The sequence below is a fragment of the Somniosus microcephalus genome, chromosome 12 (genome assembly GCF_052327205.1).
Source record: "Somniosus microcephalus isolate GS21.2 chromosome 12, FLI_Smic_1.0, whole genome shotgun sequence".
Lineage (NCBI taxonomy): Eukaryota > Metazoa > Chordata > Chondrichthyes > Squaliformes > Somniosidae > Somniosus > Somniosus microcephalus.
The window spans coordinates 212,550,778-212,572,459 of record NC_140998.1 but is presented as its reverse complement, the minus strand read 5'-3'; the positions used below and the strand labels follow the sequence as shown (position 1 = coordinate 212,572,459).

At 54.4% G+C, this 21,682-nt stretch overlaps 1 protein-coding gene across 1 annotated transcript in view; it reads left to right on the top strand.

The window, feature by feature from the left end:
• Positions 1–21,054, top strand: part of LOC147110020 (D(2) dopamine receptor A-like) — a 33,870-nt gene extending 12,816 nt beyond the window's left edge. The window contains exons 3-7 of the mRNA XM_086004239.1: positions 4,205–4,344; positions 10,461–10,651; positions 12,972–13,122; positions 14,767–15,069; positions 20,521–21,054. Coding sequence (XP_085860365.1) covers positions 4,205–4,344; positions 10,461–10,651; positions 12,972–13,122; positions 14,767–15,069; positions 20,521–20,717 — 982 coding nt within the window. The 3' untranslated portion in view covers positions 20,718–21,054. The remainder of the gene's footprint in view (positions 1–4,204; positions 4,345–10,460; positions 10,652–12,971; positions 13,123–14,766; positions 15,070–20,520) is intronic.
• The last annotated feature ends 628 nt before the right edge of the window (positions 21,055–21,682 follow it).

Below are 21,682 nucleotides of genomic sequence, written 5' to 3'. Positions count from 1 at the left end.
CTCTTCATCTCACCCCATCAACACCAGCCTCCTCCCACCCCTCTTCATCTCACCCCATCAACGCCAGCCTCCTCCCACCCCTCTTCATCTCACCCCATCAACACCAGCCTCCTCCCACCCCTCTTCATCTCACCCCATCCACACCAGCCTCCTCCCACCCCTCTTCATCTCACCCCGTCAACACCAGCCTCCTCCCACCCCTCTTCATCTCACCCCATTAACACGAGCCCCCTCCCACCCCTCTTCATCTCACCCCATCAACACCAGCCTCCGCCCACCCCTCTTCATCTCACCCCATCAACACCAGCCTCCTCCCACCCCTCTTCATCTCACCCCATCAGCACCAGCCTCCTCCCACCCCTCTTCATCTCACCCCATCCACACCAGCCTCCTCCCACCCCTCTTCATCTCACCCCATCAACACCAGCCTCCTCCCACCCCTCTTCATCTCACCCCATCAACACCAGCCTCCTCCCACCCCTCTTCATCTCACCCCATCAACACCAGCCTCCTCCCACCCCTCTTCATCTCACCCCATCAACTTATCCTTCTATTCCTTTCTCCCTCGTGTGTTTATCTAGTTTCCCCCAAAATGTATCTCTGCTCTTCTCCTCAACCACTCCCTGTGGCAGCGAGTTCCCCATTCTCACCACTCTCTGGGGAAAGAAGATTCTCCTGAATTCCCTTTATGATTTATTAGTGACTGTTGACATGAATCAATCATTCATGAAAGAAAGACTTATGAAATAATACTGAGTGGCCTACGGGTGGCGCTGTCCAGGGAGAGTATAAATACTCGGGCACGGGCGCAGCTTGCGCGGGACATTCCTAACAGGAACTAGTGAAGGACAGAACTAGACCTCCATGTTGTAAAACAGTTGATTAAAGCTTTGTTTAACGCTTAGACCAAGTGCCTAGTAGTATTCTTACATCAACTATCTTATATTGATGGCCCCTAGTTCTGGTCTCGCCTCACAAGCAGAAACATCTTCTCTACGTCTACCCTATCGAACCCTTCATAATCTTGATGACCTCCATCGGTCAACCCTCAGCCTTCTCCTTTCCAGAGAAAGGAGCCCCAGACTGTTCAGCCGTTCCTGACGGTGATAAGCTCTCAGTTCTGGTAATGTAGGAAACGCAGCAGCCAAATTGCGCACAGCAAGCTCCCACAAGCATCAATGTGACAACGACTCGGATAATCTGTTTTGGTGATGTTGGTTGAGGGATAAATATTGGCCCCACGAAACCGGGGGGGAACTCCCCCCTCTGCTCGCCTTCGAAATAGCAGGCCACCCTGGTGCAGGAGGCTTTGGTGTGGCCCCTCACCTTCCTCTTGCACCTCCCCGCCCCCCGCCCCCTGAGTGTGATTGTGGCGATGCCACGCTTACGATCAGACCTTTCCACCATCTACAAGACACAAGTCAGGAGTGTGATGGAATACTCTCCACTTGCCTGGATGAGTGCAGCTCCAACAACACTCAAGAAGCTCGACACCATCCAGGACAAAGCAGCCCGCTTGATCGGCACCCCATCCACCACCTTAAACATTCACTCCCTCCACCACCGGCGCACCGTGGCTGCAGTGTGTACCATCTACAAGATGCACTGCAGCAACTCGCCAAGGCTTCTTCGGCAGCACCTCCCAAACCCGCCACCTCTTCCACCTAGAAGGACAAGGGCAGCAGGCGCACGGGAACACCACCACCTCCAAGTTCCCCTCCAAGTCACACACACCATCCTGACTTGGAAATATATCGGCCGTTCCTTCATCGTCGCTGGGTCAAAATCCTGGAACTCCCTCCCTAACAGCACTGTGGGAGCACCTTCACCACACGGACTGCAGCGGTTCAAGAAGGCAGCTCACCACCACCTTCTCAAGGGGCAACTAGGGATGGGTAATAAATGCCGGCCTCGCCAGCGACGCCCACATCCCATGACCGAATTTAAAAAAAAGACCAATATCTGCCACCCATTAAGAAGCTGCTCTTCAGGGTTAGTTAGAATGGGTATCCCACCTGCCAGCGATAGGGCTATGCCCCTGCAGGTTGCACCATTGTCCAGTGGCGTCGGAAGAACGATGGAAGTAGAGCAAGATTGAGGCCTAATGGGATTGCTGTCACAGAAAGAGTGGGATGGTGGTGGGGAGATGAATAATCTCCTTCCATGCTCTAAGTGCCCATGAAGGCCGGGAGAGGGGGATTAACTCTCTCCGACTGGTGGAAACCGGGCGGTAACGGACTTAAAGTACCAGCGACGTGTTGGCATGGGCGCCGGAGGTGCCCACCTGAATCAGGCGGCATGAGGCGCGCACATGGGGCTCCCCACGGTGTACAGAGGACCCCCGTACCTTTTTAGGTGGAGCTTCAGTTGGGTTACATAAGACTACGGGTGTCTCGGGGCTGTTTCCCCCTGGCTGGGGAGTCTAGAACCAGGGCTCACAGTCTCAGAATAAGGGGTCGGCCATTTAGGACTGAGATGAGGAGGAATTTCTTCACTCAGAGGGCGGTGAATCTTTGGAATTCTCTACCCCAGAGGGCTGTGGAGGCTCAGTCGTTGAGTATATTCAAGACAGAGATCGATAGATTTTTGGATATTAAGGGAATCAAGGGATATGGGGATCGGGCAGGAGAGTGGAGATGAGGTCGAAGATCAGCCACGATCTTATTGAATGGCGCAGCAGGCTCGAGGGGCCGAATGGCCGACTCTTGCTCCTAATTCTTATGTTGTGGAGAGAAGTTAAGCTGAACCTTTATAAAAGGCTGGTTAGGCCACAACTGGAGTATTGTGTCCAGTTCTGGTCACCACACTTTAGGAAGGATGTGAAGGCCCTTGAGAGGGTGCAGAGGAGATTTACCAGAATGGTTCCGGGGATGGGGAGATCTTGGCTACAAGGACAGGTTGGAGAGGCTGGATTTGTTTTCATTAGAGCAAAGGAGGTTGAGGGGTGATTTGATCGAGGTGTACAAGATCATGACGGGTTTGGATAGGCTAGACGGGGAAAGGCTGTTCCCACTAGTTGATGGTACAAGGACTAGGGGACACAGATTTAAGGGGGATGTGAGTGCAAACTATTTTACGCAGCGAGTGGTGAGGACCTGGAACTTGCTGCCGACGGAAGTGGTGGAAGCGGAGACACTCAGGCCTAGAAATTCAGTGGCCTGCGCCACCCGTTAACGCCCTAAGAGGGCACTTAGTGGGTTTTGCGCCACTGGCCACGCCTCCCGCTATATTTAGCGGGACGCTAATGGCGGCGCTAGCCGTTAGCACTGCGCCGCTACCGATGACATCATCGGTGTGCGCAGCGACCCGCTACCGCCCCGATCGCGAAATGTAGTTGCGCCCCCTGCTTTAACGCCGGTCGCAATTTGCGACCGGTTCAGGGGGGCCTACCTGCGGCGGTAGAGGCGCCGAGGTGCGGGGCGGCCATTTTTGTTGCTGGCCGCCTGCCAGCACCTCTCCGCGCCGCCGTCCCCGACCTCCTGAGCCCCCCCCCCCCCCCCTGCGGAGTGCCGGCTGTGTCCCAAGAGCCCGGCACTTCTCCTCGGTGCCGGTCTCTTTTGCCGGCACTCGTGCTCTTCGAGCGCGCTGCAGCAGGCCCCTCCCCTTTAAGAAGGGGAGGAAGGCCTGCAGTACTGCAGCGCGCCGTGCCGCAGCGCTGCGATTTTCAGTTGCAGCGCCCCAAGAGGGATGCGGGGCGCCTCGAGTAGCGCTGCGCTTCCGTCTGGGGCGCTGAAACTGAATTTGCGGCGGGCGGCCGCGACTCCTTCCGGGGCGGTACTTCCGGCGCCCTGGCGAGGCTGGCGTCCCAAACGGGGCGCCAGTGAATTTCTACGCCTCAATGTTTTCAAGGGGAGGCTGGATGGGCACTTGAGTGAAATAAACTTGCAGGGCTACGGGGATAGAGCAGGGGAATGGGACTGTCTGGATTGCTCTACAGAGAGCCGGCACAGACTCAATGGGCCAAATGGCCTCCTTCTGTGCCATTATGACTCTATGACTATGACCCGATGACTCCTATGTTCTGAGATGGTTGACCTCTTCCGCAACTTCCATAGGCAGCCGGGCCACGGGCACATCTGGGCAGGAGAAGGCCGTTCGGCCCATTGACCATACTTGCCTTGGCACTACCTCATCACCTTGATTCGAGTCTGGACCGCGCGGTCACTCCTCCGCCGCACTGACCTCTTTCTTGTGCCCCTCGCAGGTACACGGCGGTTGCCATGCCAATGCTGTACAACACTCGCTACAGCTCCAAGCGCAGGGTGACGGGGATGATCACCATGGTGTGGGTGCTGTCCTTCGCCATATCCTGCCCGCTGCTCTTCGGGTTAAACAACAACCCCGGTAAGCTGCCTAACGGTGGGGAAGGGGTCCTCATGGTGGTACCGGGGATGGGCGACTTCAGTCACGTGGAAAGACTGGAGAAGCTGGGGTTGTTCTCCTTAGAGCAGTGAAGGTTAAGAGGAGATTGACCAGAATGGTCCCAGGGATGAGTGACTTCAGTGACGTGGATAGACTGGAGAAGCTGGGGTTGTTCTCCTTAGAGCAGAGAAGGTTAAGGGGTGATTGACCAGAATGGCCCCAGGGATGAGGGACTTCAGTGATGTGGAGAGACTGGAGAAGCTGGGGTTGTTCTCCTTAGAGCAGAGAAGGTTAAGGGGAGATTGACCAGAATGGTCCCAGGGATGAGGGACTTCAGTGATGTGGAGAGACTGGAGAAGCTGGGGTTGTTCTCCTTAGAGCAGAGAAGGTTAAGGGGAGATTGACCAGAATGGTCCCAGGGATGAGGGACTTCAGTGATGTGGAGAGACTGGAGAAGCTGGGGTTGTTCTCCTTAGAGCAGAGAAGGTTAAGGGGAGATTTAATAGAAGTGTTCAAAGGAACAGGAGGAGGCCATTCAACCCCTCTAGCCTGATCCACCATGGCTGATCTGTGACCTAACTCCATCTACCCGCCTTTGGCCCATATCCCTTAATACATTTGGTTGACAAAAATCCATCAATCCCTGATTTAAAATTAACAATTGATCTAGCGCCAGTTGCCATTTGTAGAAGAGAGTTCCAAGCTTCTACCACCCTTTGTGTGTAGAAGTGTTTCCTAACTTCACTCCTGAAATATTGGACAACGCCTCCTAGTCCTACAACCCCTAACCAGTGGAAATAGTTTCTCTCTATCTAACCTGTCTGTTCCCAATTAATATTTTGAAAACTTCGATCAGATCATCCCTTAACCGTCTAAATTCTGGGGAATACAACCCTAGTTTCTGTAATCTCTCCTCGTAACTTAACCCTCGGAGTCCGGGTACCATTCTGTCTCATGAAAAAGAAGGCACCTCCGACAGTGCGGTGCTCCCTCAGTACTGCCCCTCCGACAGTGCAGCGCTCCCTCAGTACTGCCGCTCCGACAGTGCGGCGCTCCCTCAGTACTGCCGCTCCGACAGTGCGGCGCTCCCTCAGTACTGCCCCTCCGACAGTGCAGCGTTCCCTCAGTACTGCCCCTCCGACAGTGCGGCGCTCCCTCAGTACTGCCCCTCCGACAGTGCGGCCCTCCCTCAGTACTGCCCCTCCGACAGTGCGGTGCTCCCTCAGTACTGCCCCTCCGACAGTGCGGCGCTCCCTCAGTACTGCCCCTCCGACAGTGCGGCGCTCCCTCAGTACTGCCCCTCCGACAGTGCGGCCCTCCCTCAGTACTGCCCCTCCGACAGTGCGGTGCTCCCTCAGTACTGCCCCTCCGACAGTGCGGCGCTCCCTCAGTACTGCCCCTCCGACAGTGCGGCGCTCCCTCAGTACTGCCCCTCCGACAGTGCGGTGCTCCCTCAGTACTGCCCCTCCGACAGTGCGGTGCTCCCTCAGTACTGACCCTCCGACAGTGCGGTGCTCCCTCAGTACTGCCCCTCCGACAGTGCGGCGCTCCCTCAGTACTGCCCCTCCGACAGTGCGGCTCTCCCTCAGTACTGCCCCTCCGACAGTGCGGCGCTCCCTCAGTACTGCCTCTCCGACAGTGCGGCGCTCCCTCAGTACTGCCCCTCCGACAGTGCGGCGCGCTCTCAGTACTGCCCCTCCGACAGTGCGGTGCTCCCTCAGTACTGCCCCTCTGACAGTGTGGCGCTCCCTCAGTACTGCCCCTCCGACAGTGCGGCGCTCCCTCAGTACTGCCCCTCCGACAGTGCGGCGCTCCCTCAGTACTGCCCCTCCGACAGTGCGGCGCTCCCTCAGTACTGCCCCTCCGACAGTGCGGTGCTCCCTCAGTACTGCCCCTCCGACAGTGCGGCGCTCCCTCAGTACTGACCCTCCGACAGTGCGGCGCTCCCTCAGTACTGCCCCTCCGACAGTGCGGTGCTCCCTCAGTACTGCCTCTCTGACAGTGCGGCGCTCCCTCAGTACCGCCCCTCCGACAGTGCGGCGCTCCCTCAGTACTGCCTCTCTGACAGTGCGGCGCTCCCTCAGTACCGCCCCTCCGACAGTGCGGCGCTCCCTCAGTACTGCCCCTCCGACAGTGCGCGCTCCCTCAGTACTGCCCCTCCGACAGTGCAGCGCTCCCTCAGTACTGCCGCTCCGACAGTGCGGCGCTCCCTCAGTACTGCCCCTCCGACAGTGCGGCGCTCCCTCAGTACTGCCCCTCCGACAGTGCAGCGTTCCCTCAGTACTGCCGCTCCGACAGTGCGGCGCTCCCTCAGTACTGCCCCTCCGACAGTGCGGCCCTCCCTCAGTACTGCCCCTCCGACAGTGCGGTGCTCCCTCAGTACTGCCCCTCCGACAGTGCGGCGCTCCCTCAGTACTGCCCCTCCGACAGTGCGGCGCTCCCTCAGTACTGCCCCTCCGACAGTGCGGTGCTCCCTCAGTACTGCCCCTCCGACAGTGCGGTGCTCCCTCAGTACTGACCCTCCGACAGTGCGGTGCTCCCTCAGTACTGCCCCTCCGACAGTGCGGCGCTCCCTCAGTACTGCCCCTCCGACAGTGCGGCTCTCCCTCAGTACTGCCCCTCCGACAGTGCGGCGCTCCCTCAGTACTGCCTCTCCGACAGTGCGGCGCTCCCTCAGTACTGCCCCTCCGACAGTGCGGCGCGCTCTCAGTACTGCCCCTCCGACAGTGCGGTGCTCCCTCAGTACTGCCCCTCTGACAGTGTGGCGCTCCCTCAGTACTGCCCCTCCGACAGTGCGGCGCTCCCTCAGTACTGCCCCTCCGACAGTGCGGCGCTCCCTCAGTACTGCCCCTCCGACAGTGCGGCGCTCCCTCAGTACTGCCCCTCCGACAGTGCGGCGCTCCCTCATTACTGACCCTCCGACAGTGCGGCGCTCCCTCAGTACTGCCCCTCCGACAGTGCGGTGCTCCCTCAGTACTGCCTCTCTGACAGTGCGGCGCTCCCTCAGTACCGCCCCTCCGACAGTGCGGCACTCCCTCAGTACTGCCTCTCTGACAGTGCGGCGCTCCCTCAGTACCGCCCCTCCGACAGTGCGGCGCTCCCTCAGTACTGCCCCTCCGACAGTGCGCGCTCCCTCAGTACTGCCCCTCCGACAGTGCGGCGCTCCCTCAGTACTGCCCCTCCGACAGTGCAGCGCTCCCTCAGTACCTCCCCCCATCAACACCAGCCTCCTCCCACCCCTCTTCATCTCCCCCCATCAACACCAGCCTCCTCCCACCCCTCTTCATCTCACCCTATCACCAGCCTCCTCCCACCCCTCTTCATCTCACCCCATCAACACCAGCCTCCTCCCACCCCTCTTCATCTCACCCCATCAACACCAGCCTCCTCCCACCCCGCTTCATCTCACCCCATCAACACCAGCCTCCTCCCACCGCTCTTCATCTCAACCCATGAACACCAGCCTCCTCCCACCCCTCTTCATCTCACCCCATCAACACCGGCCTCCTCCCACCCCTCTTCATCTCACCCCATCAGCGCCAGCCTCCTCCCACCCCTCTTCATCTCACCTCATGAACACCAGCCTCCTTCCACCCCTCTTCATCTCACCCCATCAACACCAGCCTCCTCCCACCCCTCTTCATCTCACCCCATCACCATATCCTATTCCTTTCTCCCTCGTGTGTTTATCCAGCTTCCCCTTAAATGTATCTCTGCTCTTCGCCTCAACCACCCCCTGTGGTAGTGAGTTCCACATTCTCACTACTCTCTGGCGAAAGAAGTTTCTCCTGAATTCCCTATTGGATTTATTAATGAGTATCTTACATAGAAACATAGAAGATAGGAGCAGGAGTCGGCCATTCGGCCCCTCGAGCCTGTTCCGCCATTTAATGAGATCATGGCTGATCATCCAAATTCAGTACCCTGTCCCTGCTTTCTCCCCATATCCCTTGATCCCTTTAGCCTCAAGAAATATATCCAACTCCTTCTTGAATATATTTAATGAATTGGCCTCTACTGCCTTCTGTGGTAGAAAATTCCACAGGTTCACCACTCTCTGGGTAAAGAAATTCCTCCTCATCTCAGTCCTAAATGGCCTACCCCTTATCCTTAGACTGTGACCCCTGGTTCTGGACTCCCCCGCCATTGGGAACATCCTTCCTGCATCCAGTCTGCCTAGTCCTGTTAGAACATTATAAGTTTCAATGAGATTCCCTCTCATTCTTCCAAACTCCAGCGAGTATAAGCCCAATCGAACCAATCTCTCCTCATACGTCATTCCTGCCATCCCAGGTATCAGTCTGGTGAATCTTCGCTGCACTCCCTCCATGGCGAGAACATCCTTCCTCAGATAAGGCGACCAAAACTGCACATCTTATATTGATGGCCCCTAGTTCTGGTCTCCCCCACAAGTGGAAACATCTTCTCTACGTTTACCCTATCGAATCCCCTCATAATTTTAAAGACCTCCATCAGGTCACCCCTCAGCCTTCGCTTTTCGAGAGTAAAGAGCCCCAGCCTGTTCAATCTTTCCTGATAGTTATAACCTCTCAGTTCTGGTATCATCCTTGTAAATCTTTTTTGTACCTTCTCCAGTGCCTCTATATCCTTTTTATAATATGGAGACCAGAACTGTGCACAGTGCTCCAAGTGTGGTCTAACCAAGGTGTACAGGGACCAGAACTGTGCACAGTGCTCCAAGTGTGGTCTAACCAAGGTATACAGGGACCAGAACTGTGCACAGTGCTCCAAGTGTGGTCTAACCAAGGTATACAGGGACCAGAACTGTGCACAGTGCTCCAAGTGTGGTCTAACCAAGGTATACGGAGACCAGAACTGTACAGAGTGCTCCAAGTGTGGTCTAACCAAGGTATATGGAGACCAGAACTGTGAACAGTGCTCCAAGTGTGGTCTAACCAAGGTATACAGGGACCAGAACTGTGCACAGTGCTCCAAGTGTGGTCTAACCAGGGTATACGAAGACCAGAACTGTGCACAGTGCTCCAAGTGTGGTCTAACCAAGGTATATGGAGACCAGAACTGTGCACAGTGCTCCAAGTGTGGTCTAACCAAGGTATATGGCGACCAGAACTGTGCACAGTGCTCCAAGTGTGGTCTAACCAAGGTGTATGGAGACCAGAACTGTGCACAGTGCTCCAAGTGTGGTCTAACCAAGGTATACGGAGACCAGAACTGTGCACAGTGCTCCCAAATGTGGTCTAACCAAGGTATACGGAGATCAGAACTGTGCACAGTGCTCCAAGTGTGGTCTAACCGAGGTATATGGAGACCAGAACTGTGCACAGTGCTCCAAGTGTGGTCTAACCAAGGTATACAGGGACCAGAACTGTGCACAGTGCTCCAAGTGTGGTCTAACCAGGGTATACGAAGACCAGAACTGTGCACAGTGCTCCAAGTGTGGTCTAACCAAGGTATATGGAGACCAGAACTGTGCACAGTGCTCCAAGTGTGGTCTAACCAAGGTATATGGCGACCAGAACTGTGCACAGTGCTCCAAGTGTGGTCTAACCAAGGTGTATGGAGACCAGAACTGTGCACAGTGCTCCAAGTGTGGTCTAACCAAGGTATACGGAGACCAGAACTGTGCACAGTGCTCCCAAATGTGGTCTAACCAAGGTATACGGAAACCAGAACTGTGCACAGTGCTCCAAGTGTGGTCTAACCAAGGTATACGGAGACCAGAACTGTGCACGGTGCTCCAAGTGTGGTCTAACCAAGGTATATGGAGACCAGAACTGTGCACAGTGCTCCAAGTGTGGTCTAACCAAGGTATGTGGAGACCAGAACAGTGCACAGTGCTCCAAGTGTGGTCTAACCAAGGTATATGGAGACCAGAACTGTGCACGGTGCTCCAAGTGTGGTCTAACCAAGGTATGTGGAGACCAGAACAGTGCACAGTGCTCCAAGTGTGGTCTAACCAAGGTATGTGGAGACCAGAACTGTGCACGGTGCTCCAAGTGTGGTCTAACCAAGGTATACAAAGACCAGAATCTTTTTTGTACCTTCTCCAGTGCCTCGATATCTTTTTTGTAATAAGGAGACCAGAAAACGGTTCTGTCTCGTTGCAGATCCAAGAGATGAGACAATCTGTGCCATTGTGAATCCCTCTTTCGTGGTCTATTCCTCCATTGTCTCCTTCTACGTTCCTTTCATTGTTACGCTGTTGGTTTACGTCCAGATCTACGTGGTACTGAGGCGAAGAAGGAAGCGGGTGGCGACAAAGAGGAACAGCATCGCCTTGGAACAGGACACCCTGGCCCCCATAAAGGTTGGACAAGAAAAAGTACAATGACTGAAATGAGGCAAAGCTGCTCGCTGTATTGGCCCTGGTCAGAAGGTCGTGGGTTCAAGTCCCACTCCAGAGACTTGAGCACAACAATCTAGGCTGACAATCCCAGCGCAGTGCTGAGGGAGTGCCGCACTGTCGGAGGGGCAGTACTGAGGGAGCGCCGCACTGTCGGAGGGGCAGTACTGAGGGAGTGCAGCACTGTCGGAGGGGCAGTACTGAGGGAGTGCCGCACTGTCGGAGGGGCAGTACTGAGGGAGTGCAGCACTGTCGGAGGGGCAGTACTGAGGGATCGCCGCACTGTCGGAGGGGCAGTACTGAGGGAGCGCCGCACTGTCAGAGGGGCAGTACTGAGGGAGCGGCGCACTGTCGGAGGGGCAGTACTGAGGGAGTGCAGCACTGTCGGAGGGGCAGTACTGAGGGAGCGCCGCACTGTCGGAGGGGCAGTACTGAGGGAGTGCCGCACTGTCGGAGGGGCAGTACGGAGGGAGTGCCGCACTGTCGGAGGGGCAGTACTGAGGGAGTGCCGCACTGTCGGAGGGGCAGTACTGAGGGAGTGCCGCACTGTCGGAGGGGCAGTACTGAGGGAGCGCCGCACTGTTGGTGGGGCAGTACTGAGGGAGTGCCGCACTGTCGGAGGGGCAGTACTGAGGGAGCGCCGCACTGTCGGAGGGGCAGTGCTGAGGGAGCGCCGCACTGTCGGAGGGGCAGTACTGAGGGAGTGTCGCACTGTCGGAGGGGCAGTACTGAGGGAGCGCCGCACTGTCGGAGGGGCAGTGCTGAGGGAGCGCCGCACTGTCGGAGGAGCAGTGCTGAGGGAGCGCCGCACTGTCGGAGGTGCCGTCTTTCGGATGAGACCTTAAACCGAGGCCCCGTCTGCCCTCTCAGGTGGATGTAAAAGATCCCATGGAACTATTTCGAAGAAGAGTGGGGGGGGGAGTTCTCCCCGGTGTCCTGGATCCAATATTTATCCCTCAATCAACATTACTATGTTGTGATCTGCTCATTAGCACATTGCTGTTTGTGGGAGCTTGCTGTGTGCAAAATTGGCTGCCACGTTTTTTACGTTACAACATTGAGCACACTTCAAAAGTACCAACCCATGCTGTACCTGCCCTGGGAGCGTTTGATGGGACAGTGTAGAGGGAGCTTTACTCTGTATCTAACCCGTGCTGTACCTGCCCTGGGAGTGTTTGATGGGACAGTGTAGAGGGAGCTTTACTCCGTATCTAACCCGTGCTGTACCTGCCCTGGGAGTGTTTGATGGGGCAGTGTAGAGGGAGCTTTACTCTGTATCTAACCGCGTGCTGTACCTGCCCTGGGAGTGTTTGATGGGACAGTGTAGAGGGAGCTTTACTCTGTATCTAACCCGTGCTGTACCTGCTCTGGGAGTGTTTGATGGGACAGTGTAGAGGGAGCTTTACTCTGTATCTAACCCTGTGCTGTACCTGCCCTGGGAGTGTTTGACGGAACAGTGTAGAGGGAGCTTTACTCTGTATCTAACCCGTGCTGTACCCGCCCTGGGAGTGTTTGATGGGACAGTGTAGAGGGAGCTTTACTCTGTATCTAATCCCGTGCTGTACCTGCCGTGGGAGTGTTTGACGGGGCAGTGTAGAGGGAGCTTTACTCTGTATCTAACCCGTGCTGTACCTGCCCTGGGAGTGTTTGATGGGACAGTGTAGAGGGAGCTTTACTCTGTATCTAACCCCGTGCTGTACCTGCTCTGGGAGTGTTTGATGGGACAGTGTAGAGGGAGCTTTACTCTGTATCTAACCCGTGCTGTACCTGCCCTGGGAGTGTTTGATGGGACAGTGTAGAGGGACCTTTACTCTGTATCTAACCCGTGCTGTACCTGCCCTGGGAGTGTTTGACGGGACAGTGTAGAGGGAGCTTTACTCTGTATCTAACCCCGTGCTGTACCTGCCCTGGGAGTGTTTGATGGGACAGTGTAGAGGGAGCTTTACTCTGTATCTAACCCGTGCTGTACCTGCCCTGGGAGTGTTTGATGGGACAGTGTAGAGGGAGCTTTACTCTGTATCTAACCCGTGCTGTACGTGCCCTGAGAGTGTTTGATGGGACATTGTCTTGCTTTTACGCTGTGCAATGTTAATGTACACTTGTCACAGTCAGATGCAATTTTGAAATCTGCAATTTTTGAAGGATTTATTGCCCTAATTAATGGACATATCACTGAATTAAAATTGTGAATTTTCTGTACGAACCTGTGAATATTTGTACCCATTTTAGTGCCAAGTGTATTTGGAGGTCTTTCATTCCTTGTTTCCTTGTTTATCTATTTCAGAATAAGTGCACACATCCCGAAGATGTGAAACTTTGTACGTTCGTGGTCAAAGCAAGTGGGAGCACGAGTGCCAACAAGAAGAAAGTGGTGAGGACTGATTTCATTTGGAGACATCAAAATCCTCAGAGCAAACAAGCACATTCCCAGTTCAGTTAGAATGGTCCAACTTCACACTCGTCACTAGCATTGTACAGAATCCCAATGGTCCCAAACTCCTTCCCATTCACTCCCACTGTACACAATCCCAATGGACCAAACCCCTTCCCATTCACTCCCACTGTACACAATCCCAATAGACCCAAACCCCTTCCCATTCACTCCCACTGTACACAATCCCAATAGACCCAAACCCCTAAGGGAAATTAGGGATAGCATAAGATCCAAGGAGAGGACATATAAATTGGGTAGAAAAAGCAATAATCCTGAGGATTGGGAGCAGTTTAGGAGTCAACAAAGGAGGACAAAGGGATTAATTAAGAAAGGGAAAATAGAATATGAGAGTAAGCTAACAGGGAACATAAAAACTGACTGTAAAAGCTTTTATAGATATGTGAAGAGAAAAAGATTGGTGAAGTCAAGCGTAGGTCCCTTACAGTCAGAATCAGGGGAATTTATAATGGGAAACAAGGAAATGGCAGACCAACTAAATACCTACTTTGGTTCTGTCTTCACAAAGGAGGACACAAATAACCTCCCAGAGATGCCGGGGAACATAGGGTCTGATGAAAGGGAGGAACTGAAAGAAATCAGTATTTGTAGGGAAATGGTGTTAGGAAAATTGATGGGACTGAAGGCCAATAAATCCCCAGGGCCTGATGGTCTGCATCCCAGGGTACTTAAGGAAGTGGCCCTAGAGATAGTAGATGCATTGCTGATCATCTTCCAGAACTCGATAGACTCTGGAACGGTACCCATGGATTGGAGGGTAGCTAATGTTACCCCACTATTCAAAAAAGGTGGTAGAGAAAAAGCGGGGAATTATAGACCGGTAAGCCTGACATCGGTAGTGGGGAAAATGCTAGAGTCTATTATAAAAGATGTAATAGCAGAGCACTTGGAAAGCAGTGACAGGATCGGACAAAGTCAACATGGATTTACAAAAGGTAAATCATGCTTGACTAATCTACTGGAATTTTTTGAGGATGTAACTGGTAAAATAGATAAGGGAGAACCAGTGGATGTGGTGTATTTGGACTTTCAGAAGGCTTTTGATAAGGTCTCACATAAGAGATTAGCGTGCAAAATTAAGGCACATGGGATTGGGGGCAAGGTATTGACTTGGATAGAGAACTGGTTGGCGGACAGAAAGCAAAGAGTTGGAATAAACGGGTCGTTTTCCGAGTGGCAGGCAGTGACTAGTGGGGTACCGCAAGGATCGCTCCTCGGACAATCCCAATGGACCCAAACACCTTCCCATTCACTCCCACTGTACACAATCCCAATGGACCCAACCTCTTCCCATTCACTCCCACTGTACACAATCCCAATGGACCAAACCCCTTCCCATTCACTCCCACCATACAGAATCCCAATGGACCCAAACCCCTTCCCATTCACTCCCATTGTACACAATCCCAATGGATCAAACCCCTTCCATTCTAGGAACAGATTAAGCCACACCATGTACAGTGCAGGCTTGGAGGAAATGATCCTCTCTCGTTCCACGCCTTTCTTGGGCTCTCCTGTAATTCCTGTGCATTCTGTTGTGAGCTACTGGTGTCGCTCTCACCCCTTTTCCCTCTTTCTTAGACCCTGGTGCGAGAGGCGATGGTCTGCTCCGAGGAATCCGACAGAGTGCGCTACGTGGGGCCGCACGAGAGGTCGAGGTCCAAAGGAACTGCGCTGGGCCACCAGCTGGGGACCCCTGCGGCCTCCTGCCTCACGCCCAGCAACTCTAAGGCCCCTTCCCCCATCGAGGTACCCATGGACCCAGAGCTGAATGACGGCCAAACGAGGTTCTTCAGGAGGACTGACCTGGCCTTTGAGGCGCAGCGGGTGTCCGACGAGAAGCAGGCATCCTCCTTCAAGTCGGCGACCAAAGGGAGGCTCTCCCAGCAGAAGGAGAAGAAAGCGACGCAGATGTTGGCGATCGTCTTGGGTGAGTAGGGAAGCCGTCGAGAGGGGAAGAGCTGCCAGCGTTCAGTCGCAGTGTGGGACTGAACGCAGCAGGAGTTCCTCAGGGCAGCGCCCCGGGCCCAACCATCTTCAGCTACTTCGACAATGATTGACGTAAGAAAACTACTCGGCACTTGGTCTGAGTATTAAACAAAGCTTTAATCAACTGTTTTACAACATGGAGGTCCAGTTCTGTCCTTCACTGGTTCCTGTTGAAGAATGTCCTGCACAAGCTGGGCACATGCCCGAGTATTTATACTCTCCCTGGACAGTGCCAACAACAGGCCGCCCACTATTATTACATAAGGCATTTTCACATGAATGGCAAGATTCATGTCAATGACCGTCCCTCCATCGTAAGGTCAGGAGTGAGGATGTTCGCTGATGGTTGCACAGAGTTCAGCTCCATTCACAGTTCCTCAGGTAATGAAGCAGTCCAGGCCCGCTGAAAAGAAAGAGTGACTTGCATTTCCACAGCTCGTTTCACAACCTCAGGACGTCCCAAAGCATGTTACAGCCAATGAAGTACCTTTGGAAGTGTGGTCACTGTTGTAATGTAGGAAACGCAGCAGACAATTTGCGCACAGCGCAATTTGTCCCACTCCAGAGACTTGAGCACAAAAATCTAGGCTGACAGTGAGGGAGCGCCGCACTGTCGGAGGGGCAGTACTGAGGGAGCGCCGCACAGTCGGAGGGGCAGTACTGAGGGAGCGCCGCACAGTCGGAGGGGCAGTACTGAGGGAGCGCCGCACTGTCAGAGGGGCAGTACTGAGGGAGCGCTGCACTGTCGGAGGGGCAGTACTGAGGGAGCGCTGTACTGTCGGAGGGGCAGTACTGAGGGAGCGCCGCACTGTTGGAGGGGCAGTACTGAGGGAGCGCTGTACTGTCAGAGGGGCAGTGCTGAGGGAGTGCTGCACTGTCGGAGGGGCAGTACTGAGGGAGCGCTGCACTGTCAGAGGGGCAGTGCTGATGGAGTGCTGCACTGTCAGAGGGGCAGTGCTGAGGGAGCGCTGCACTGTGGGAGGGGCAGTACTGAGTGAGTGCTGCACTGTTGGAGGGGCAGTACTGAGGGAGCGCTGCACTGTCAGAGGGGCAGTGCTGAGGGAGCGCTGCACTGTCGGAGGGGCAGTACTGAGGGAGCGCCGCAGTGTCAGAGGGGAAGTACTGAGGGAGCGCCGCACTGTCGGAGGGGCAGTACTGAGGGAGCGCCGCACTGTCAGAGGGGCAGTACTGAGGGAGCGCCGCACTGTCGGAGGGACAGTACTGAGGGAGCGCCGCACTGTCGGAGGGTCAGTACTGAGGGAGCGCAGCACTGTCGTAGGGTCAGTACTGAGGGAGCGCTGTACTGTCGGAGGGGCAGTACTGAGGGAGCGCCGCACTGTTGGAGGGGCAGTACTGAGGGAGCGCTGTACTGTCAGAGGGGCAGTGCTGAGGGAGTGCTGCACTGTCGGAGGGGCAGTACTGAGGGAGCGCTGCACTGTCAGAGGGGCAGTGCTGATGGAGTGCTGCACTGTCAGAGGGGCAGTGCTGAGGGAGCGCTGCACTGTGGGAGGGGCAGTACTGAGTGAGTGCTGCACTGTTGGAGGGGCAGTACTGAGGGAGCGCTGCACTGTCAGAGGGGCAGTGCTGAGGGAGCGCTGCACTGTCGGAGGGGCAGTACTGAGGGAGCGCCGCAGTGTCAGAGGGGAAGTACTGAGGGAGCGCCGCACTGTCGGAGGGGCAGTACTGAGGGAGCGCCGCACTGTCAGAGGGGCAGTACTGAGGGAGCGCCGCACTGTCGGAGGGACAGTACTGAGGGAGCGCCGCACTGTCGGAGGGTCAGTACTGAGGGAGCGCAGCACTGTCGTAGGGTCAGTACTGAGGGAGCGCCGCACTGTCGGAGGGGCAGTACTGAGGGAGCGCCGCACTGTCGGAGGGGCAGTACTGAGGGAGCGCCGCACTGTCGGAGGGTCAGTACTGAGGGAGCGCCGCACTGTCGGAGGGGCAGTACTGAGGGAGCGTCGCACTGTCGGAGGGGCAGTACTGAGGGAGCGTCGCACTGTCTGAGGGGCAGTACTGAGGGAGCGCCGCACTGTCGGAGGGGCAGTACTGAGGGAGCGCCGCACTGTCGGAGGGGCAGTACTGAGGGAGCGCCGCACTGTCGGAGATAGTGACGTTATACCGAGACCCCGTCTGCCCTCTCAGGTGGACATAAAAATCCCATGGGCACTATTTCGAAGAAGAGCAGGGGGAGTTCTCCCCGGTGTCCTGGGACCAATATTTATCCCTCAACCAACATAATTAAAACAGATGATGTGGTCATTATCACATTGCTGTTTGTGGGAGCTTGCTGTGCGCAAATTGGCTGCCGCGTTTCCTACATTACAACAGTGACCACACTTCAGAAAGTACTTCATTGTCTGTGAAGTGCTTGGGGACGTCTGGAGATGGTGAAAGGCGCTGGAGAGATGCGAATCTTTCTTTCATTTTTTGTTCTGCTTTTCTAACTGTTGAAATGAATGGATGGAAGATCACGGGCTTGGGGTGTGAACTGTCCCATTACCTGCTACCAGCTTGCGGCAGGAAGGCTGAAGTGGAATTGCAATAATCCAGAGTGGCATGTTGCCCCTTGCAATAGCCCAGCAATTTAGAAACATAGAAGATAGGAGTAGGAGTAGGCCATTCGGCCCCTCGAGCCTGCTCCGCCATTCAATGCGATCATGGCTCATCATCCAAACTCAGTACCCTGTCCCTGCTTTCTCCCCATATCCCTTGATCCCTTTAGCCTCAAGAAATATAGAACAATGTGATACACTTCAGGCTGTCTTGATCTAGATCTCTAGCTTAGACTGCACAATGCGATAATCTAGAACCGTACACCATACTGTTGTACCATAATGATCTAGAATAGCGGGCTGCACAATGATCTAGAACAGCTTTTTTTTATTCGTTCCTGGGATGTGGGCGTCGCTGGCAAGGCCGGCATTTATTGCCCATCCCTAATTGCCCCTTGAGAAGGTGGTGGTGAGCCGCCTTCTTGAACCGCTGCAGTCCGTGTGGTGAAGGTGCTCCCACAGTGCTGTTAGGGAGGGAGTTCCAGGATTTTGACCCAGCGACGATGAATGAACAGCCGATATATTTCCAAGTCAGGATAGTGTGTGACTTGGAGGGGAACTTGGAGGTGGTGGTGTTCCCGTGCGCCTGCTGCCCTTGTCCTTCTAGGTGGAAGAGGTCGCGGGTTTGGGAGGTACTGCCGAAGAAGCCTTGGCGAGTTGCTGCAGTGCATCTTGTAGATGGTACACACTGCAGCCACGGTGCGCCGGTGGTGGAGGGAGTGAATGTTTAAGGTGGTGGATGGGGTGCCAATCAAGCGGGCTGCTTTGTCCTAAGGAATAGGCCAAGTTACACAGCGACACAGCGATCTAGAAGAAGAGGTTAAGTTCCACGGTGTCGCAATGATCAAAAATTGCATTTCCTACTGATGACGGCAGATATTGAGTTTGCGCATCACAGATGCAACGTTAACTTTAGCAAAGAACTTAACAACCGCAAGCAATTAATGAGTGGCCAGTTGCCACTATTTACAATCTACATTAATGACTTGGATGAAGGGACCGAGTGTAATGTAGCCAAGTTTGCAGATGATACAAAGATGGGTGGGAAAGCAAGTTGTGCAGAGGACACAAAGGGCTGGATTTTCATTGGGCCGTCGAGGCGGGATTGGAGGCGTGTGGGGGGTTAAAATCCTGAAATCGGGGGTCCCGATCTCAACCAGCCCCCAACCCGCCTCCATGCCAGTTTCAAAGGAGGCGGATACCCGCCCCGCGCTGGGACCCGCCTCCCCGAGGCGGGAAGGGAATTTGTGCCAATTAACTGCCTGTTTACAGGTAGTTAACAGGCAGTTTTTAGCCTAATCCCTATTTTTATTGCTGAAGTGCGGGATTCCCGACGGCTCCAAACCACGCCAAGTTAGCGAGGCGGACCGTCGGGCTGAAGGGCTCGGAAGGGTCGAGATGTCCGGTGTTCAGGTGAGTGATGGGTGCATGAGTGCAGAGGTAAGTGTGTTTGGTGTGTGTAAAGTGTTTAAAGAAGTTTTACTTACCTTTACAGCCTTCCTTCCTTCAGGTCTCGGGAGTCCCTCATCTCACCGGCACAGAAAGCAGAATGGCCGCCAGCTGTCAAAAGTTCCAGCATTCAGCTTTCTGTTCCGGGGAGATCTTTAAATCATCCTGCTGCTATTTCTTCTGTCAAAAGCTCTTGACAGATGAAATGTCAATCTGTGACGTCACCTGTTGCCGAGTGGCCCTTAATTGGCCTGCTGAACCCGCTGGGCGGGCTTAACAAGGTCAATCAGGGGAAAATCGCGTGGGTTGGCCACAACTCGATGGAGGCGGGACTATAACCCCGAAAGTTGTAGTCCCGCCTCCTACCCGACTCCTCAATGAAAATCCAGCCCAAAGAACCTGCAAAGGGATATAGACAGGCTAAGTGAGTGGGCAAACATTTGGCAGATGGAGTATAATGTGGGAAAGTGCGAGGTTATCCACTTTGGCTGGAAAAATAAAATAGCAAATTATTATTTAAATGGCGAGAGATTACAAAATGCTACAGTTCAGAGGGGCCTGGGGGTCCTTGTGCATGAAACACAAAAGGTTAGCATGCAGGTACAACAAGTAATCAAAAAGGCAAATGGAATGTTGGCCTTTATTTCAAGGAGGTTGGAGTATAAAAACAGGGAAGTCCTGCTACAACTGTACAGGGCATTGGTGAGACCACACCTGGAGTACTGCGTACAGTTTTGTCTCCTTATTTAAGGAGGGATATACTTGCATTGGAGGCAGTTCAGAGAAGGTTCACGAGGTTGATTCCAGAGATGAGGGGGTTGACTTATGAGGAAAGGTTGAGCAGGTTGAGCCTATACTCATTGGAGTTTAGAAGAATGAGAGGGGATCTTATCGAAACATATAAGATACCGAGGGGTTCGACAAGGTAGATGCAGAGAGGATGTTTCCCCTCGTGGGGAAATCTAGAACTCGGGGCACAGTTTCAGAATAAAGGGTCGCCCTTTTAGAACTGAGATGAGGAGGAATTTCTTCTCTGAGGGTCGTAAATCTGTGGAATTCTCTGCCCCAGAGAGCTGTGGAGGCTGGGTCATTAAATACATTTAAGGTGGAGATAGACAGATTTTTGCAAGATAAGGGAGTGAAGGGTTATGGGGAGCGGGCGGGGAAGTGGCTTTGAGCCCAAGATCAGCCATGATCTTATTGCATGGCGGAGCAGGCTCGATGGGCCAAGTGGCCTATTCCTGCTCCTATTTCTTATGTTCTTATGTTCCTATGCCACGTGGTTGAGGACCTTCGAACGGGGCGAGAGGACCACCTAGTCGCTGGGCTTTCCGGCTCGCGGGCGGCCCGGATTGTGCTGACCCACTCTCCTCTTTTCTCTCTGATTCCAGGGGTCTTCATCATCTGCTGGCTGCCGTTCTTCATCATCCACATCCTGAACGTCCACTGCCAGCGGTGCTACATCCCGCCCGCCCTCTACAGCGCCTGCACCTGGCTGGGCTACGTCAACAGCGCCGTCAACCCCATCATCTACACCACCTTCAACGTGGAGTTCCGCAAGGCCTTCCTGAAAATCTTGCACTGCTAGGCGTGCGACGGCTGCGGCTTGTCCGCCCCCCACCCAAAGAGCGGCCCTCGCGTGCAGACCGAGGTGCCAAGTGGACCCGATTGTGACTGCCGCAGATCTCCGCCGCAGCGGGGCGGGAGAAAAAAAATAAAACTCGGACTTGTCAGAATCCCGGATCACGGATATCTCGTCTCTTCTGCCTACGCGGCACCGTGACAGGGAAGCCGGAAGGACATAGAAACATAGACGATAGGAGCAGGAGTAGGCCATTCGGCCCCTCGAGCCTGCTCCGCCATTCAATGCGATCATGGCTGATCATCCAAACTCAGTACCCTGTCCCTGCCTTCTCCCCATATCCCTTGATCCCTTTAGCCTTAAGAAATATATCTAACTCCTTCTTGAATATATTTAATGAATTGGCCTCAACTGCCTTCTGTGGTAGAGAATTCCACAGGTTCACCACTCTCTGGGTGAAGAAATTCCTCCTCATTTCTGTCCTAAATGGCTTACCCCTTATCCTTAGACTGTGACCCCTGGTTCTGGACTCCCCAACCGTCGGGAACATCCTTCCTGCATCTAGTCCGACCAGCCCTGTCAGAATTTTATAAGTTTCAATGAGATCCCCTCTCATTCTTCTAAACTCCAGCGAGTATAAGCCCAATCGACCCAATCTCTGCTCATACGTCATTCCTGCCAACCCAGGTATCAGCCTGGTGAATCTTCGCTGCACTCCCTCCATGGCAAGAACATCCTTCCTCAGATAAGGCGACCAAAACTGCACACCTTTGACATAAGAAAACTACTAGGCACTTGGTCTAAGCGTTAAACAAAGCTTTAATCAACTGTTTTACAACATGGAGGTCTAGTTGTGTCCTGCACAAGCTGGGCCCGTGCCCGAGTATTTATACTCTCCCTGGACAGCGCCACCCGTAGGCCGCTCAGTATTATTTCGTAAGTCTTTCTTTCATGAATGACTGATTCATGTC